Source organism: Ctenopharyngodon idella, chromosome 2 (assembly GCF_019924925.1).
Source record: "Ctenopharyngodon idella isolate HZGC_01 chromosome 2, HZGC01, whole genome shotgun sequence".
NCBI classification, from domain to species: Eukaryota; Metazoa; Chordata; class Actinopteri; order Cypriniformes; family Xenocyprididae; genus Ctenopharyngodon; species Ctenopharyngodon idella.
Genome location: NC_067221.1, coordinates 39,214,726 through 39,232,972, shown reverse-complemented (window position 1 = coordinate 39,232,972; position 18,247 = coordinate 39,214,726). Strand labels below are relative to the sequence as shown.

The 18,247-nt window shown below is 35.8% G+C and overlaps 1 protein-coding gene across 4 annotated transcripts; it reads right to left on the bottom strand.

The window, feature by feature from the left end:
* Positions 1-4,999: 4,999 nt before the first annotated feature.
* crygn1 (crystallin, gamma N1) lies at positions 5,000-12,201 on the bottom strand. Of its 4 annotated transcripts, none has more exons than XM_051860905.1 (5): positions 11,759-12,201; positions 10,596-11,495; positions 8,047-8,295; positions 6,672-6,817; positions 5,000-5,455 (listed from the first exon to the last, which is right to left on the bottom strand). In XM_051860905.1, the coding sequence occupies exons 2-5, from the start codon at positions 10,614-10,616 to the stop codon at positions 5,320-5,322; spliced, it is 552 nt and encodes a 183-aa protein (XP_051716865.1). In that variant the 5' UTR covers positions 10,617-11,495; positions 11,759-12,201; the 3' UTR covers positions 5,000-5,319. The 4 variants fall into 4 exon arrangements, with proteins under 4 accessions (XP_051716865.1, XP_051716873.1, XP_051716857.1 ...); XM_051860913.1 differs by having other exon boundaries at positions 10,596-11,491; XM_051860897.1 differs by having other exon boundaries at positions 10,596-11,479.
* Between the last annotated feature and the right edge of the window lie 6,046 nt (positions 12,202-18,247).

Sequence of the window (18,247 nt, the reverse complement as noted above, 5' to 3'; positions counted from 1 at the left end):
ATTTTAAAATACATCACATAAACTTACATACATTCTGCATCATCACTGAGAGAATAAATTTTCCTATAAACCTGAACAATAATGTTCATTTGTAATTTTTTCATTTCCCTTCCAATTGAAGTATTAAAATAAGCAAAAATATTAAAATTGAACATGGTGGACTTTGGAGCAAATTAATAGCACATACAACACAAAAATAAATAAATAAAACATACATACATACATCATACATACATAGATACATACTTCATACATACATACATACATACAGACAGACATCATATACATACATCATACATACACACAAACATCATACATATATACATACATTATACATACATACATACGTACGTACGCACATAATACATCATACATACGTACATACATCATACATACATGCATCATACCTATATACATACATACATACATACATACATACATACATGCATCATACCTATATACATACATACATACATACATACATCATACATACATACATACATACATACATCATACATTTATACGTACGTACAATACATACATCATACATTCAAACATACATACATCATACCTATATACATACATACATACATCATACATTTATACGTACGTACAATACATACATCATACATACATACATACATACATACATATATACATTCATCATACATACATACATACATACATACATACAAATATCATACATATATACATGCATCATACATACGTACATACATACATGCATACATCATACATATATACATACATCATACATACATCATACATACATACATACAAACATCATACATATATACATACATTATACAAACATACATACATACGTACGCACATAATACATCATACATACATACGTACATACATCATACATGCATCATATCTATATGCATACATACATACATACATACATACATCATACATTTATACGTACATACAATACATACATCATACATACAAACATACATACATCATACCTATATACATACATACATACATACATACATCATACATACATACATACATACATACATACATACATCATACATTTATACGTACGTACAATACATACATCATACATACATACGTACATACACCATACATATATACATTCATCATACATACATACATACATACATACATACAAATATCATACATATATACATACATACATACATACATACATACACACAAACATCATACATATATACAATCACCATACATACATACATACATACAAACTTCATACTTATATACATTCACCATACATACATACATACATCATACAAACATACATCATACATATAACATACATACATAGATACATACATCATACATACAAACAAACATAAATACGTATGTACGAACGTACATACATACATACATCATACATATATACATACATCATATGTATACACATACATACATACATGAACACAAACATCATACATATATACATTCACCATACATACATACATACAAACATCATACATACATATATACATTCACCATACATACATACATACATACAAACATCATACATACATATATACATTCATCATACTTACATACATACATACATACATACATACATACATCATACAAACATACATCATACATATATCATACATACATAGATACATACATACACACAAACATCATACATATATACAATCACCATACATACATACATACATACATACAAACTTCATACTTATATACATTCACCATACATACATACATCATACAAACATACATCATACATATAACATACATACATAGATACATACATACATCATACATACAAACATAAATACGTATGTACGAACGTACATACATACATACATCATACATATATACATACATCATATGTATACACATACATACATACATGAACACAAACATCATACATATATACATTCACCATACATACATACATACATACAAACATCATACATACATATATACATTCACCATACATACATACATACATACAAGCATCATACATACATATATACATTCATCATACTTACATACATACATACATCATACATATATACATACATCATACATTATACATACATACATACATACATACATTATACATACATACATAGATACATACATACGGTGCACAGCATAAGTGAGTACACCCCCTCTGAACAAATACAAAAGATGTATTTTCTTTATGATCACTTATACAATTCATGGAAAGTTGGCAAAACTAAAACGTATTAAACATATACATAATAAAACCTGAGAAATATATGTCATTAATAGCCAATTTAAATTAGCCAATTTTGTTTAAATTAAGGATTGCAGAAATGAGTACTCCCTAGATTTAATTCAACAAATGTATAATATTCTAGCACTTAGTATGACGTCCATAATTTTGAATATAATGCTCTGACCCTTCTTGGCACGTAGTGTACAAGTTCATGACAAATTGTCACATCTGTCTTGTTTAACTCCTGGATGATGAGCTCCTTAAATGCCCTGATCTTTAATGGGGAGTGTTGCTCAACTCATCTCTACAGAATCCCCCACAGGTGCTCAAGAGTGTTAAGATTGAGTGCAATGTCCACAGAAGGGTTTTCACCTTGGGAGAATGCATATCCTCATTGTCATGTTGAAAAAATGCCCAACAATGCAGGGAATGAGGAAAGGGTAACATCTTCTGTTTCAAGTTTGTGTATTAAATTACACAGTGGTGTGGGAATTCATGACAGCATTGATAAAGCACAACTCCCTCACACCTTCAGCACTCATACATCCCTATATAAGAGCTTTACTACCACTGAACTTTACTGTGGGAACCGGGCACTTCTCACTGTACTCCTCCTCTAGCAACACCAGAACATTTTGGATGCTGTTAGATCCAAAGTGATTGATTTGGTCTCATGAGACCAGAGTATTGATTCCCAGAATCTATATTTTGTAAATATGGGCTTTGGAAATGGCTAACTGATTTTATTGTGCTTTGGCTACAGTAGGTAGTTCCAGTGAGAACAACCATGCATGTCATTTCTGCAGGCTGTATCTTTCTCTGTGAGATAAACAGTCACTCTTTTCATAGCTTTTGCTGGCTCTGAGACACTCGCTTGGTATTTCTCCTGCTCTTTGTCTAGCAAAACAAATCCCTCATCACTAAATGAAAGCTTAAAATGAAGACCTGATTATTTCAGGGGCCTTGTCACAAGTCCATTGTTTTTGAATTTCTGTGTTACTTTTGCTATATTTTCACACTTAAAACAATGATTTGGTAATCCTCTTGTACCACTTTCCTCTTTTGTGCTAAGAAATAAGTCTCCTGACAGTTCTCTCCCAAGTGCTTCCATTGTTGTCAGCATTAAGTCTGAGAATGATTCAGTGGGCTATATAACACTTTTAATTGTCAAGAAATTACTTCTCTTTAAATGTTTTGGTTCAACATACTTACCTGTTGATCAAACATTGCCTTAAACTTACACCAGAAAATTTTTATTTCGTTTTATTTAGTAACTTTTAGGAGGGTGTACTCATTTTTCCTACACAACATTTTATCACCTTGATAAGAAAATCTTATTTTCCTGAATAATTTTGACATGCTCCTTTGGTAATTGATTAAGCAGACTTGCTGGAACATTATATCTCTAAAGAACCCTAACATGTCTTCTAAGTAATTGAGTAATTGCTGACTTTCAGAAGTTTCAGAGGGGGTGTACTCATTTATGCTGTGCACTGTATGTACATTCATACATCATACATACATAGCCTGGTAAATCTGACAAATGAACTAATTAGTCTAAAATAATTTAAATTGTTTTAATTTTTTTTACTGTACTGTTGAAGTAAAAAAAAAGTGAGTCATGTGTTCAATTGTACTGTTCAAACTGCTATATATTTTAGACTGCACTATTGTAAAATACATGAAAAATGTCACCTCATACTAAATGACATTATTTTATGACCTGGATGGACTGATTGAAAGCTGAAAGTTCAAATCTCTCTAAATTGAAAGTTTCAAATCTCTTATGAACCAGTCAAGCTGATCTTGGTCACGTCAAACGTTTCTTCTCTATACAACCAATCTAAGACAAAGAGTGAGAGAAACCCCCAGCACTGGTTGACCCCGGAGGTCATGGCTTTGTCCGCTCTGTCCCCTCTGCTAACAAAAAACTTCAGAGGGTCACATTCCACCCCCAGACCCCCGGATACTCAGCTGTCACGAACAAACCCAGGATATTCCCTCTCACAGACTTACCAATACAAAGCCTCGCACTGTTGTCCAAGCGAGGAGCAAACGGGAGTGTTACCTTGAGCTTTAACTAGTTGTGCAGTGAAGGAAAGAACAAACATGTATCTGATCCCAAAAACTTCACTATCTTGAAGTTTCACAACAGATGTCCAATCTCTTTAAAGAGACTTCAGGAAGGGAAAAAATCTTTTAATATCATTTTCAAAATGTCTGCCTGTGTCGTGATGCACATGTGTTTCTGCTGATTTTGATCATGTAATGGCAAGAATAAAATTTTAATGCTGTCAAATCGATTAATCACGAATAATCGCATCGAACAAAAGTTTGTGTTTACATAATATATGTGTGTATATATATTATTACATTTATTTATATTATGTGTGTGTGTATAATGATAGATGCAATTAATCATGATTAATCGATTCGACAACGAATTATTGTTGATATTTTAAAATTAATATTTACTTGCATACTACTGTATGTAGGCCTATACATAAATCAAGATACATTCAAGGACCAAATGACTTAAAATATTAAGTCTTGTTTTCTGAAAAATGTTTATGCTTAAAACAAGAAAAAATTAATTAAAAGGGAAATTTCACTCAATTTTCATAAATATTTCAGAAAACAAGACTAAATATTTTTATACCATTTTGTTTATCAAGTAAATGTATCTTGATTAAAGAATGTTTAGATATTTGTACAGGAAAACAAGACAAAAATAAGAAAGTCATTTTTTGCTGTGTATTTATTACAGAATGCCACTGAATGTTCTGTAAAAAAAAATGTATGAGAACAACTCTTTCACAATTCACTTTTATTTCAGCTCATTGCCTCAGTACAAATACAAAATAAAACATACAAGAATATTTCTGTGCTAATTGCATATTCTTTTTAAATAACCGATTCATCATTGAAATTCCATAAAGATAAAAAGCACATAGCTATGTGATTCATTAATATAAATCAAAGATAAACTTCAGACTATTTGATTTATTATTTGGGGTCAGTATATAATATAGAGAATTTCTTTGATTTTCCTTTAAGAGCAATGCTGCTTAAAAAGTTTAGAAATAATTGACCACTTTGCGGATAGACTGGATGTTGGGATTCTCAGCTTGCCACTCCATAAATGAGCAGTAGTTTCCTCTTTCCACAATGTACATGCGGCCACGATAGTTTGGCTCTTCATACATGACCCAACTAAACCAGTAGAGAAAAAGAAAGACATTTTATTTGGCATATTCATCTATGATTTACTAAAAGAGCTGTGTGAATGACTTTAAAGGGATAGTTCACCCAAAAATGGTTGTCATCACTTACTCACCTCATGATGTTCAAAACCTGTATGAGTTTGAAGATATTAGATGATATCTTAAAGAATGTTGGTAATCAAACTGTTGACGGTAGCCATCGACTTCCATAGTAGGAAAAAAAATACTATGGAAGTCAATGGCTACCGTCAACTGTCTGGTTACAAACATTCTTCAAAATATCTTCTTTTGTGCTCAACAGAAGAAAAAAACTCATACAGGTTTGGAACAACTTGAGGGTGAGTAAATGATGACAAAATGTTCATTTTTGGGTGAACTATCCCTTTAAAAAATGGTTGACCACTGTTGCATTTGTTGCAATTTAAATTAGATTAAGGTGCCATTTAAAATCAATGAATGCAAAATTATTTTTCTCAACTGTATCAAAAGTTAAATACATACTTTTAATATTGCTAAACTTGATGCAAATAATGTAGCAATGGGGATTCATATTGATTAAAAAGATACTGAGCTCTCTCTTTCCCTGTCAGCGTTTTTTTTTTTTTTTTTTTTTAGGATGCCATCCAGTGCCAGCATTTTAGATAATTTTTACAAAACTTTCATGGCCCCCATAATATTTTGTTGTATGAATATCTGAACATGCAATACGCCTATATGCAATATATCTAAACATGCAGCCTCTGCTTAAAAAAATAATAATTCTAGCTTCGTGCATTCTTTCTTTTTTTCCATCAACACCCCCAAACCTTCAGAGTCCCATACGTCGTCCTGGGTCAGCATTTCATTCAGTAACATTAGCCAGTTTTGATTCATATGCTGTTTAATGTTTGATGATTGACTGCATTACTTTACATGTGCAAAAGCAATGCTTTTATCTCCTTTCTGCTTTTTCTTCACCTGTGTTTTGATCCAGAGATTCTCTTTCAGAAGATGCGTAATAGCGCCCCCTACCGTATAACAGTGAAAACATTCGAGAAAATTCGTCAAAGGCGTTGTGTCATGACATAAGTGACGAAAAAATTTTGTCAGTGGCGGGGAAAGTGTTAACTATTAAAGCTTTAAAGACATTGGAATAATAAGGTACACATTCACTCATTGATTCACTAATAAAGCATCACTCGATTTTTTGGCCTTGCAGAACTTACGCTCCGTCTCCGTAGACTTTAATGGAGTTGAGGCAGTTCTCGCTGAATCCAGTGCTCTGGAGGAAGGGACAGTCGTCACACAGTTCAACACACTGACCAGTGAAGTTCGGACCCTCAAAAAGCTCCATCCTGTAGTGCTCCCCATGCTGACAGACACAGAGAATCACAGTGAAACAAGGTGAGTGTCACATCAATTACAAAAAAAATCATACAGTCAAGACTGAAAATCCCAGAGGTCAAACGTTTGATGGTCCTCCTCATTATTATTTCTTGTTTTCAAGTAAGCTACAAATATCTAAACATTCTTAAATCAAGACACATTTAGCCTACTTGAGAAGCAAAATGACTTAAGATATTAAGTCTTGTTTTCTGGAAGAAAAAAAAAAGTGATTTTATGCTAAAAACAAGAACAAATATCTGCTAATGGGGTCACAAAAATAAACTTAATAGTTGTAGTTCTTGTGTTTCTCTTTCCTTCAGTGATTCTGCTTGTTAACAGCAGGTGTTCATCATTAATGTTCAATCATCACTTAATTATCTCATTAACTCCAATACTGGTTCAATGTTACTTTAACTCAGTAGTGCACACACACATGAACACTAAGCAGTGTTAATTTAACCTGGGCCTTTTTCTGCGTACTATTACCTATTTCATTTATGTATTACTGACATATATGAATCACAAGTTTATTAGTTTATGTTAAAACTATGTAATCCAAAAGGATGGGAAATTTGAATTCAATTACATTTTTTTTTTTTTTTTTTTTTGCAGTATATTGACCTTCAATGCTACTCTTCATTTCAAGAATGATAAATGATCTCATAATTTGACTGGATTTTGACTGACTTACATAAATAATTATATTTAAACAAATTGAACGCAATACCAATTTTTAGTCTGGACTCAATTTGATTTAAATAATTTAATGATGCAATGTGACAAATTATTGATAACACTTATCTTTATCAGCCTTTATGTATAATGTATTGTAAAGGTATTAATAATATATGTTATAATGCATTATATATTTTCATAAATAATTGTAACCAAAGTTAAAATGCATTATATTTGCAGATTCTTTGTTACTTCTGAAATTGGTTTTGTCATGTGTTTTAATGCCTTATAATTTTTTAAAGATTTAACAATGAATAGTATTATAATGTATTATAACTGTGGTTACACTCATGAGACCATACGATGCATCATAAGGTGCATTACAGGCATAATCAATACATTAAAAATACTTTTATAATGTATATATAAAGGCTTTAAGTAAAGTCTAAATTATCTTTTTTAATTCTCAACAACATTAATCAGCATGTACAGTACACTGTAGTTACAGCTGGTAACTTTTCATAGTGTTTTCATGCTCACCATTTTGATTGGCTTGCAGGAGCCCATGTGATCATTGTGAGCATTCCAGCGCTGGAATTCTGGATACTCTCCTTTCTCCAGCATATACTGCTGTCCCTTGAAATCCGGATGGTCAAAACACACCCAAGCTCCGCTCTCCACACGGATGGAGTTCGCCCTGTTCATGAAACCTCGGTCCTGGAAGTTATCACAGTCTCCAAACACCTCCAGCCTCCTGCCTGTGAAGCACTTCCCCTCGAAGAACACTATCTGCGAGAAGATGAAGGGTTGTCAAGTGCTTTAGTGACTTGAGTTACTGAGGTTTTTGTTTCAGTTGCAATCACTGGTGGTGTAACAGACTCTGTGAAACTGAAACTACAACTGAGTTCACAGTGTGAGATTCATTAATCAGCATCACACTGTGAACACTTTCCATCTGCTGAAGTTTCCCTGGCATTAAACTCAGAGCAAATGTAAGTTAGAATAGCTTGTTTGTTATGTTCAAATGCATTAATCATCTTCTGGTTTTACTTACTTCTGGAATAATTCTTAGTTTAAAAGTGAATTACTTTAGAAGAAAAATAAGGCTGTTTTCCCTTAATGAAACCTGTCAGAGAGACATTACCAACTTTTGATCATGTTTGAAGAGGTAGACTGTATGAATCCTAATCATGATTAGATCCCAGAGGAGAAACTTGGTCCAACAAAAGTGGAAATGGTAAACATAAAGTACAGAAATACACAGTTGCACACACACACACACACACACACACACACACACACACACACACACACACACAGTTAAAGGGGACAAATCATGAAAATCTGACTTTTTCCGTGTTTAAATGCTATAATCAGGTCCCCGGTGCATCTACCAACCCAGAAAATGTGAAAAAGGTCAACCCAGTAACTTTGTTTTGGTAAGCCTTTCTCAGCAAGCATGTGAAAAACGAGCTGCTCAGATTTCGCTCCCCTAGTGACGTAGTGTAAGAAGGGGATCTTATTATAATATTACCGCTCCTTAATCTGTGCATTTCCACCCATGAAGCCGCCATTTTGTTTATGTAAGCGAATGGTGTACCAGTTCTAAAGCCATGGCAAAAGTTTGAGCAAAGCATGCTAACTGTTCTGTCGTTGGCTGTACAGATGAGCACAGAACACTATTTATGTGTTTTAGAGAAGAGGAAGAGTTGTTGTAGTAGAGTGTTGTTGTCATGCCGTTATTTTACGCCGGACTGCTTCACAAACGAGGGTCAATTCAACGCTGGATTTGCACAAAAGATTAACATGACGGCACATGCTAGTTGATGAGTTGAATCAACTCCACAGCAACTACATAAATTTATCCACTAATCATTCAGAAACGTCCAGTTTCATTCTAAAAGTTGTAACTTCTGCCTGAGTCTCTCCATCAGTGTCCGACTCCGGTTTGAACAATGTAAGGCTGAACACCGTTACTGACAATCCTCATTTTGGCTGCGTGAGATTCTCCAGCTTTGTTGTTGTTGTGCAACCGAAGCATGAGCTGTTAAAGCTCCGCCCTCCTCTGGAAAGGGGGCCGGGAGCAGCAGCTCATTTGCATTTAAAGGGACACACACAAAAACGGCGTGTTTTTGCTCACACCCAAATAGGGGCAAATTTGACAAGCTATAATAAATGATCTGTGGGGTATTTTGAGCTGAAACTTCACACACACATTCTGGGGACACCAGAGGCTTATATTACATCTTGTAAAAGGGGGCATTATAGGTCCCCTACAATATCATGCACAGGAGTTTTTATTCTTTGCTAACATAAACATGTGGTTGCAATGTTATTGTTGTTGTTGTTTTTCTTTTTAAAATTTTTCTTTTTAAAATGTTAAAATATATTTTACATTTTTTTGTAAAAAAAAAAAAAAGAAAAAAAGAAGTTATCTAGCTGGCTAACACTGTAGATAAAGTTTTGTGTAAATTGCAAGAAAGATTTTGTATATTTAGAGAAGCATCAGATAAAATGAGCTGAAAATCATACATTATATGATGTGTAATAATAGCTAGATTAGCTGATTAGCTGATTTATGAATTTGACATTATAATTTAGAGCTAATTGTGCCAATTAAAACCCATAAATTATATGATGCATGTTTTTTTCTGTACAGAAGACTTAATGTTGTGGAAGAACAGGCTATATTCTTTCTGACAAATTGCTAAAAAATAAAATACGCTTTATATTGGGGTCAGTGAAAATATTGACAGAAGTTAGAATCTATTAGAACTACTGTTGAGTCCTGTGCATTGAAATATATAATGCAAATATACATTAATTTGAGAGCAATTGGGTGCATAAGAATTTGATGGCAGTAAAATATATGATCAGCTTCCAATATATACACATAAATATATATATATAGGTGTGCAAGTTTACATGCAGAACTAGTTGTGCAATATTTAATATCTCTAAATGATACACAGCTATTTTCATGTTGATATGTTGTTCATGTATATGCAAAATGTACGTATGTAAAAATGGTTGGTCTGCAGTTTATAGTCAGTCATTCCCTGTACTCCAAATATGACTACAGTACTCACCTTCCCTGAATACTGTGACATCGTTTCCTGCCTGGATCCTGAGCAACTATCCACTGGAGTAAGAGAGAGCAACCAGAGGGAAAAATCCGGACTGTCTGATATATGTGGCCTACACGCTGTGAGGTGTTATCGCGAGGTTTTTCCCACAAAAGCGCCACAATGAAGAGCTTAGCTGTTTTTGCATCATGGACAGTTTCTCTTACACTGGGCTCTGCTGATATTGGAGTTCAGGAGGGCGAGATACACAGTGGCACAATCTATTGTGTTAAATCTCCGATTTACAGTCACTGTTTGGGTGCTGGCAGACAGTCAAAACACAACACACTCTCTCTCTCTCACACACACACACACACACACACACACACACACACACACACACACACACACACACACACACACACACACACACACACACACACACACATCAGAGCTGCCAAAACATAAACATGAAGAGAAGAACTACACTAGAAGAGATGCACCAGGGAGAGTTCTATCTATCTATCTATCTATCTATCTATCTATCTATCTATCTATCTATCTATCTATGTTGTTCCATCTATCTGTTGTTCTATCTATCTGTCGTTCTATCTATCTGTTGTTCTATCTATCTATCTATCTATCTATCTATCTATCTATCTATCTATCTATCTATCTATCTATGTTGTTCCATCTATCTGTTGTTCTATCTATCTGTCGTTCTATCTATCTATCTATCTATCTATCTATCTATCTATCTATCTATCTGTCTGTCTGTCTGTCTGTCATTTAATCTATCTATGTTGTTCCATCTATCTATCTATCTATCTATCTATCTATCTATCTATCTATCTATCTATCTATCTATCTATCTATCTATCTGTTGTTCCATCTATCTATCTATCTATCTATCTATCTATCTATCTATCTATCTATCTATCTATCTATCTATCTGTCTATCTGTCTGTCATTTAATCTATGTTGTTCCATCTATCTGTCATTCCGTCTATCATCTATCTATCTATCTATCTATCTATCTATCTATCTATCTATCTATCTATCTATCTATCTATCTGTTGTTCCATCTATCTATCTATCTATCTATCTATCTATCTATCTATCTATCTATCTATCTATCTATCTATCAGGTGTTACATCTATATCTGTCGTTCCATGTCTGTATCTACCAATCTATCTATCTATCTATCTATCTATCTATCTATCTATCTATCTATCTATCTATCTATCTATCGTTCCATCTGTCTATATCTACCAATCTATCATTCCATGTATCTATGTCTGTAATTTTATCTATCTGTCTATATAACTATCTATCTACTTGACCCCAGCTAAGAAGCTACAGTACAGGAAGGAAGTGTGTCTGTTTGCAACACACTGCAAACAGACCGGCAAACACAAAGTTACATACATAAAGTTGAGAAATATGGTTTAATTTTCTTGTACCAAGACCACCGATATAGTTGGGCTGCAAATGACCGGGCTTGGTCTGTTTGCACAAAGAAAGAGAGAGAAGAGGGAGGAGATAAGAAACTATAGGATAAAGGTGAGGTTTCATACAGACATACAGACAGAAAGAGGATCAGTTTTACTCTGTCCACTGCAGTACAAAGGTGAGTTACACAGTTTTATTCATGGAAATTATTTTTTACAGCATTAAAACATATATATCATGGATGCATCATAAAACATAAGATAAAACTTTATTGATCTACTCTTGGCAATATTATGACCTTTGACCAGAGTACTCCTTCAGACTATTTACAGTGTTTTAGTATGTTTAAGATGCTTTGTTTTGGTTGGTTGCTGTCTAGTATGTGTTTTAATACTCTTAAGTTCTTGTTTTTTAACAATAATAAATGACAGTCGCTTCTCTTCTTTCTGTTTGTTTCACAGAATGATGAGGTTCCTCATATTGGCTGTTGTTCTCATGCTGGTCATAGCAGGCGGTGAGTGCGATGACTGATTTCTCGTCATAAAACGGACTTCAGATCATCTGATGCAATGAAACTCTGCTTTGTGTGCTGAAATATACATGATAATATCCAAGCAGTTAATACCTGTAGTTGAATTATTGTATGTGGTGTGTGGGCAGGTTTTGTGTTTGTGGTGAAGATGACATTTCTGAAAATGTCCACAGGAGAATAGCAAAAACATGTCCAAACTGCAAGCACAAAGAGTTCAAAAAGGCTTTTATACATACAAGGTTGTGTTGTAAGAGTGTGTATGCACAAAAATGGAAGCGTGAATTCGAATTTTGGCCCTTGTGTGTTTAAGGCACGGCCCTGGACTGCCATCACTGCACCCCAGCTAAAGCAGGAGGGGCCTGTGAGGTCACCGCAGTAACCTGCCCACCGGAGAAAGACGCATGTGCTGCCGCCAAGTTTCGCAGAAGTCCATGTGAGTGATGATGTCCATTCAGATAATAACAAAAATTGTGCTGTTTTTAGGCAATGCATGTAATATAAAAGTAAACTGAAAGATGATTAAATGTTTTTTTCTCTGGTTTTGCTTGAAACAGATGGTCATTTCCAAAAGTGCATGTCCATGTCAGACTGTGAGATGCAGAAACAGAACGCCTACATCAACATCAAGTGCTGCCAGAAGGACTTCTGCAATACCTTTGACTGATCTGTAGCTGCCATATAAGAGCATGATTCATAAAAGATATTTCAATAAAATAGATTACACATGACTATGCTTCTGATTTGTGACTTAAAAAATATAAAACAATATTTCCTCATTGAATATTTAGTTGTGCAAGTTACAAATAAACAGTCCGTCTCAATGTGGCAATGGTTGTTAAAATATTATGATTTCACTTTTTTAACTTTAGTTAATATGTAATGTTGCTGTTAGAGCATAAACAACATCTGCAAAGTTATGATGCTCAAAGTTCAATGCAAAGGGAGATATTTTCTTTTACAGAATTCGCTTTTTACAATAAACAGCTGATAGGGACTACAACAAGCTTCTTCCCGGGTTGGTGACATCACTAACCCTAAAATTTACATAAACCCTGCCCCCGAGAACACACAACAAAGGGGGTGAAGCCATGTTGGGCTGCTTTAGAGAAGAGGAAGAGTTGTTGTAGTAGAGTGTTGTTGTCATGCCGTCATTTTACGCCGAACTGCTTCACAAACGAGGGTCAATTCAACACTGGATTTGCACAAAAGATTAACATGACGGCTCATGCTAGTCGATGAGTTGAATCAACTCCACAGCAACTACATAAATTTATCCACTAACCATTCAGAAACGTCCAGTTTCATTCTAAAAGTTGTAACTTCTTCCTGAGTCTCTCCATCAGTGTCAGACTCCGGTTTGAACAATGTAAGGCTGAACACCGTTACTGACAATCCTCATTTTGGCTGCGTGAGATTCTCCAGCTTTGTTGTTGTTGAGTATTTGAAGCGTAAGCTGTTAAAGCTCCACCCTCTTCTGGAAAGCGGGCCAGGAGCAGCAGCTCATTTGCATTTAAAGGGACAAACACAAAAAACGGCATGTTTTTGCTTACACCCAAATAGGGGCAAATTTGACAAGCTATAATAAATGATCTGTGGGGTACTTTGAGCTGAAACTTCACAGACACATTCTGGGGACACCAGATACATGTTTACACATTGTAAAAAGGGCATTATAGGTCCCCTTTTGTCACGAATGCCAGCGAAGATCACTCGATTGGCCACCGGAGGTCTCACTCTCCCGAGTATTAACTGGACTACAAATCCCAAGCGCCCACATACCTGGCCTGATTACTGCTCACCTGTTTCACGTCAGCCATTTAAGCCACACACACACACACACACACACACACACACACACACATACACACACACACACACACACACTCACTCTCCTTGCGAAGTATTGTTTGCCCTGCAACAATTTCTGAGCGCTTATTCCCTGTTTACAGTCTGCCCGTGTATTGACCTTGTTTGTATTCCTGACCTTGGATTCTTTGTCGCCTGCCCGTTACTTTGTTGTTTGCCTGGACTGCTTCTTTGATTGTTTGCTGCCTGCCTCTATCTTTTGCCCTTTTATGACCACGATTATAGGACTGTCTCTGACACTGTTGTTTGCACTGGTGATTAGACCCACGCCTGCCTGTACTGTGAGCTTGCTGTTTTCTAATAAACCGCTTATGGATTCCAATCAACCTGAGTCATCGTCACACCTTTAAGGATTTTGAAAAAAATTGTTAGAATAAAATAAAAACAAATAATTATTCATTTACTTGAAGAGCAAAATGAAAGTCTTGTTTTATGAAAATGATTAAAAATTAAGTTTGTGATTAAATAGAGAAAAAAATGTCAGTGGAGTAAGAAAAATAAACTTAATTCAAAGAAGAAAAAAAAACAGATCATTTTTCGTACCACACTGACAGGTATTTTTTTCTTCGTTTTAAGCATAAACTCACTTAATTTGTATAAATTTTTCAGAAGATAGAAAGACATTTTTTTTTTTTTTTTTAGATATTTGTAATGAAAAACATGACAAAAATATATTTTTCAATAACCAGCAAATAAAAAAAAGAGTAACTGTTGTTTGATCAGCTTTACATCACAGGTTTTATGTTACATAATAGCATTAATCACTGATGGATCAAAAGATTGTGAGCTTTTTTAATCTCATCAGCTAGTTAAATAAGCCATGAGCAGAGCTAAATCCAACAGACATTAAAACCTTGTGCACACATGTACCTTGGACCCGAAATAAACAGTTACTCACACTTTCTGGAACATTTCAAATCCATTAAATGCTTATAGAACAGATTCAGACACTAAATAATCATCAAAAGTCTAAGAATCTTGCTAAAGGCTCATGAATTACATCATTAAACCTCTAAAGACATATATCTCTTAGTCCCAAATCTGATATTTATCCCCAGCCCCTCAAGCTCTAGTGTCCCTCAACTTCGTTTGAACAATATTGAACTTTCCTGCCACGTTCTCATATGATTAGAGAAGAAAACATTTGTTATTTGTCCACCAACAGCAGCTCCAACACACAGTGACGGGAATGTCCATCATGTTCTCATGAGACTCATTGGCAGACATGCTGTTTAATTGACCTTTCTGACCTTTGCTGAACCATTGAAGGGGAGCTAATGCTGACGATAATACAGTATTTACAGTATCTCACAGAAGTGAGTACACTGAGTACACAAGAGTTCATTGTAAAGCATTATCTACTGACAGTGAAACATTTTTATTTAAATAAAATAGAAAACAATGTAAAAAAATGAAAAAAAAAAAAAAATCCCCCACTTCAACTTAAAAACCTAAGTTTTTACAGTGAAAATGTTCTTATACCCTGATGTTTTGATTTATGTTAAATTAGTGCCCCTTTTCTTTAATCTTTCATCTTTTACTATATACAGTATCTCACAGAAGTGAGTACACCCCTCACATTTTTGTAAATATTTTATTATATCTTTTCATGTGACAACACTGAAGAAATGACACTTTGCTACAATATAAAGTAGTGAGTGTACAGCTTGTATAACAGTGTAAATTTGCTGTCCCCTCAAAATAACTCAACACACAGCCATTAATGTCTAAACTGCTGGCCACAAAAGTGAGTACACTCCCAAGTGAAAATGTCCAAATTGGGCCCAATTAGCCATTTTCTCTCCCCGGTGTCATGTGACTCATTAGTATTAGTCTCAGGTGTGAATGGGGAGCAGGTGTGTTAAATTGTTAAATGTTAAATTTGGTGTTATCGCTCTCACTCTCTCATACTGGTCACTGGAAGTTCAACATGGCACCTCATGGCAAAGAACTCTCTGAGGATCTGAAAAAAAGAATTGTTGCTCTACATAAAGATGGCGTAGGCTATAAGAAGATTGCCAAGACCCTGAAACTGAGCTGCAGCACGGTGGCCAAGACCATACAGCGGTTTAACAGGACAGGTTCCACTCAGAACAGACCTCGCCATGGTCGACCAAAGAAGTTGAGTGCACGTGCTCAGCGTCATATCCAGAGGTTGTGTTTGGGAAATAGACGTATGAGTGCTGCCAGCGTTGCTGCAGAGGCGGAAGGGGTGGGGGGTCAGCCTGTAAGTGCTCAGACCATACGCCGCACACTGCATCAAATTGGTCTGCATGGCTGTCATCCCAGAAGGAAGCCTCTTTTAAAGATGATGCACAAGAAAGCCCGCAAACAGTTTGCTGAAGACAAGCAGACTAAGGACATGGATTACTGGAACCATGTCCTGTGGTCTGATGAGACCAAGATAAACTTATTTGGTTCAGATGGTGTCAAGCGTGTGTAGCGGCAACCAGGTGAGGAGTACAAAGACAAGTGTGTACAGTCAAGCATGGTGGTGCTGCCGGCACTGGGGAGCTACAGTTTATTGAGGGAACCATGAATGCCAACATGTACTGTGACATACTGAAGCAGAGCATGATCCCCTCCCTTCGGAGACTGGGCCACAGGGCAGTATTCCAACATGATAACGACCCCAAACACACCTCCAAGACGACCACTGCCTTGCTAAAGAATGTCTCCAGACCTAAACCCTATTGAGCATCTGTGGGGCATCCTCAAACAGAAGGTGGAGGAGCGCAAGGTCTCTAACATCCACCAGCTCCATGATGTCGTCATGGAGGAGTGGAAGAGGACTCCAGTGGCAACCTGTGAAGCTCTGGTGAACTCCATGCCCAAGAGGGTTAAGGCAGTGCTGGAAAATAATGGTGGCCACACAAAATATTGATACTTTGGGCCCAATTTGGACATTTTCACTTAGGGGTGTACTCACTTTTGTGGCCAGCGGTTTAGACATTAATGGCTGTGTGTTGAGTTATTTTAAGGGGACAGCAAATTTACACTTTTATACAAGCTGTACGCTCACTACTTTACATTGTAGCAAAGTGTCATTTCTTCAGTGTTGTCACATGAAAAGATATAATAAAATATTTACAAAAATGTGAGGGGTGTACTCACTTCTGTGAGATACTGTATATAGTAAAAGAAGAAAGATTAAAGAAAAGGGGCACTAATTTAACATAAATCAAAACATCAGGGTATAAGAACATTTTTACTGTAAAAACTTAAGTTCCCTTTCATGGGAACTGTCGACGCTACGTCATATGACGTCATATGACGTTATGGGAACCTTCTGCGTGATTGCGTCGTGAAGCACTCTTGTATCTAACCAATGATGAGACGAGACGTCAGAGGCGGGTGACGTCACGGACCAGGAAACTATAAAGCATACCCAGAACAAAGAACGCTAGCTTCTGTTGTCTTCAGCAAGCGCTCTGTGTTATCGTGTGTCTTATTTGGTGTTGTTTGTCTTATTACATAAACAAGTCACAATCTCTTCGTCTGAGGACAAGAGTATCTCACACCAATCCATATATTTATATATAAAAAAGACACGTATTATGGCGAAAAAATTCACTCTCAGAACACTGTGTTCCTGTGTTCCCCGCGGATCGGGTCCCGCTTCTGCTGAGGCAGGGCGGAGGCTCCATTCGTGGGGTTCACAATTGGATCTGACAGAGGGATTAGAGACGGGCGCCGCCCTTTCTCTGCCCTTACCTGCCAGGTTCAGTGCCGTCTCCCAGGTGGAAGCACGCTCTGCGGTTTCTTCCCCCGGATTGAGGCACCGGTATTTCACATGTCCAGCTCTGAGGAGGTGGATATTGTGAT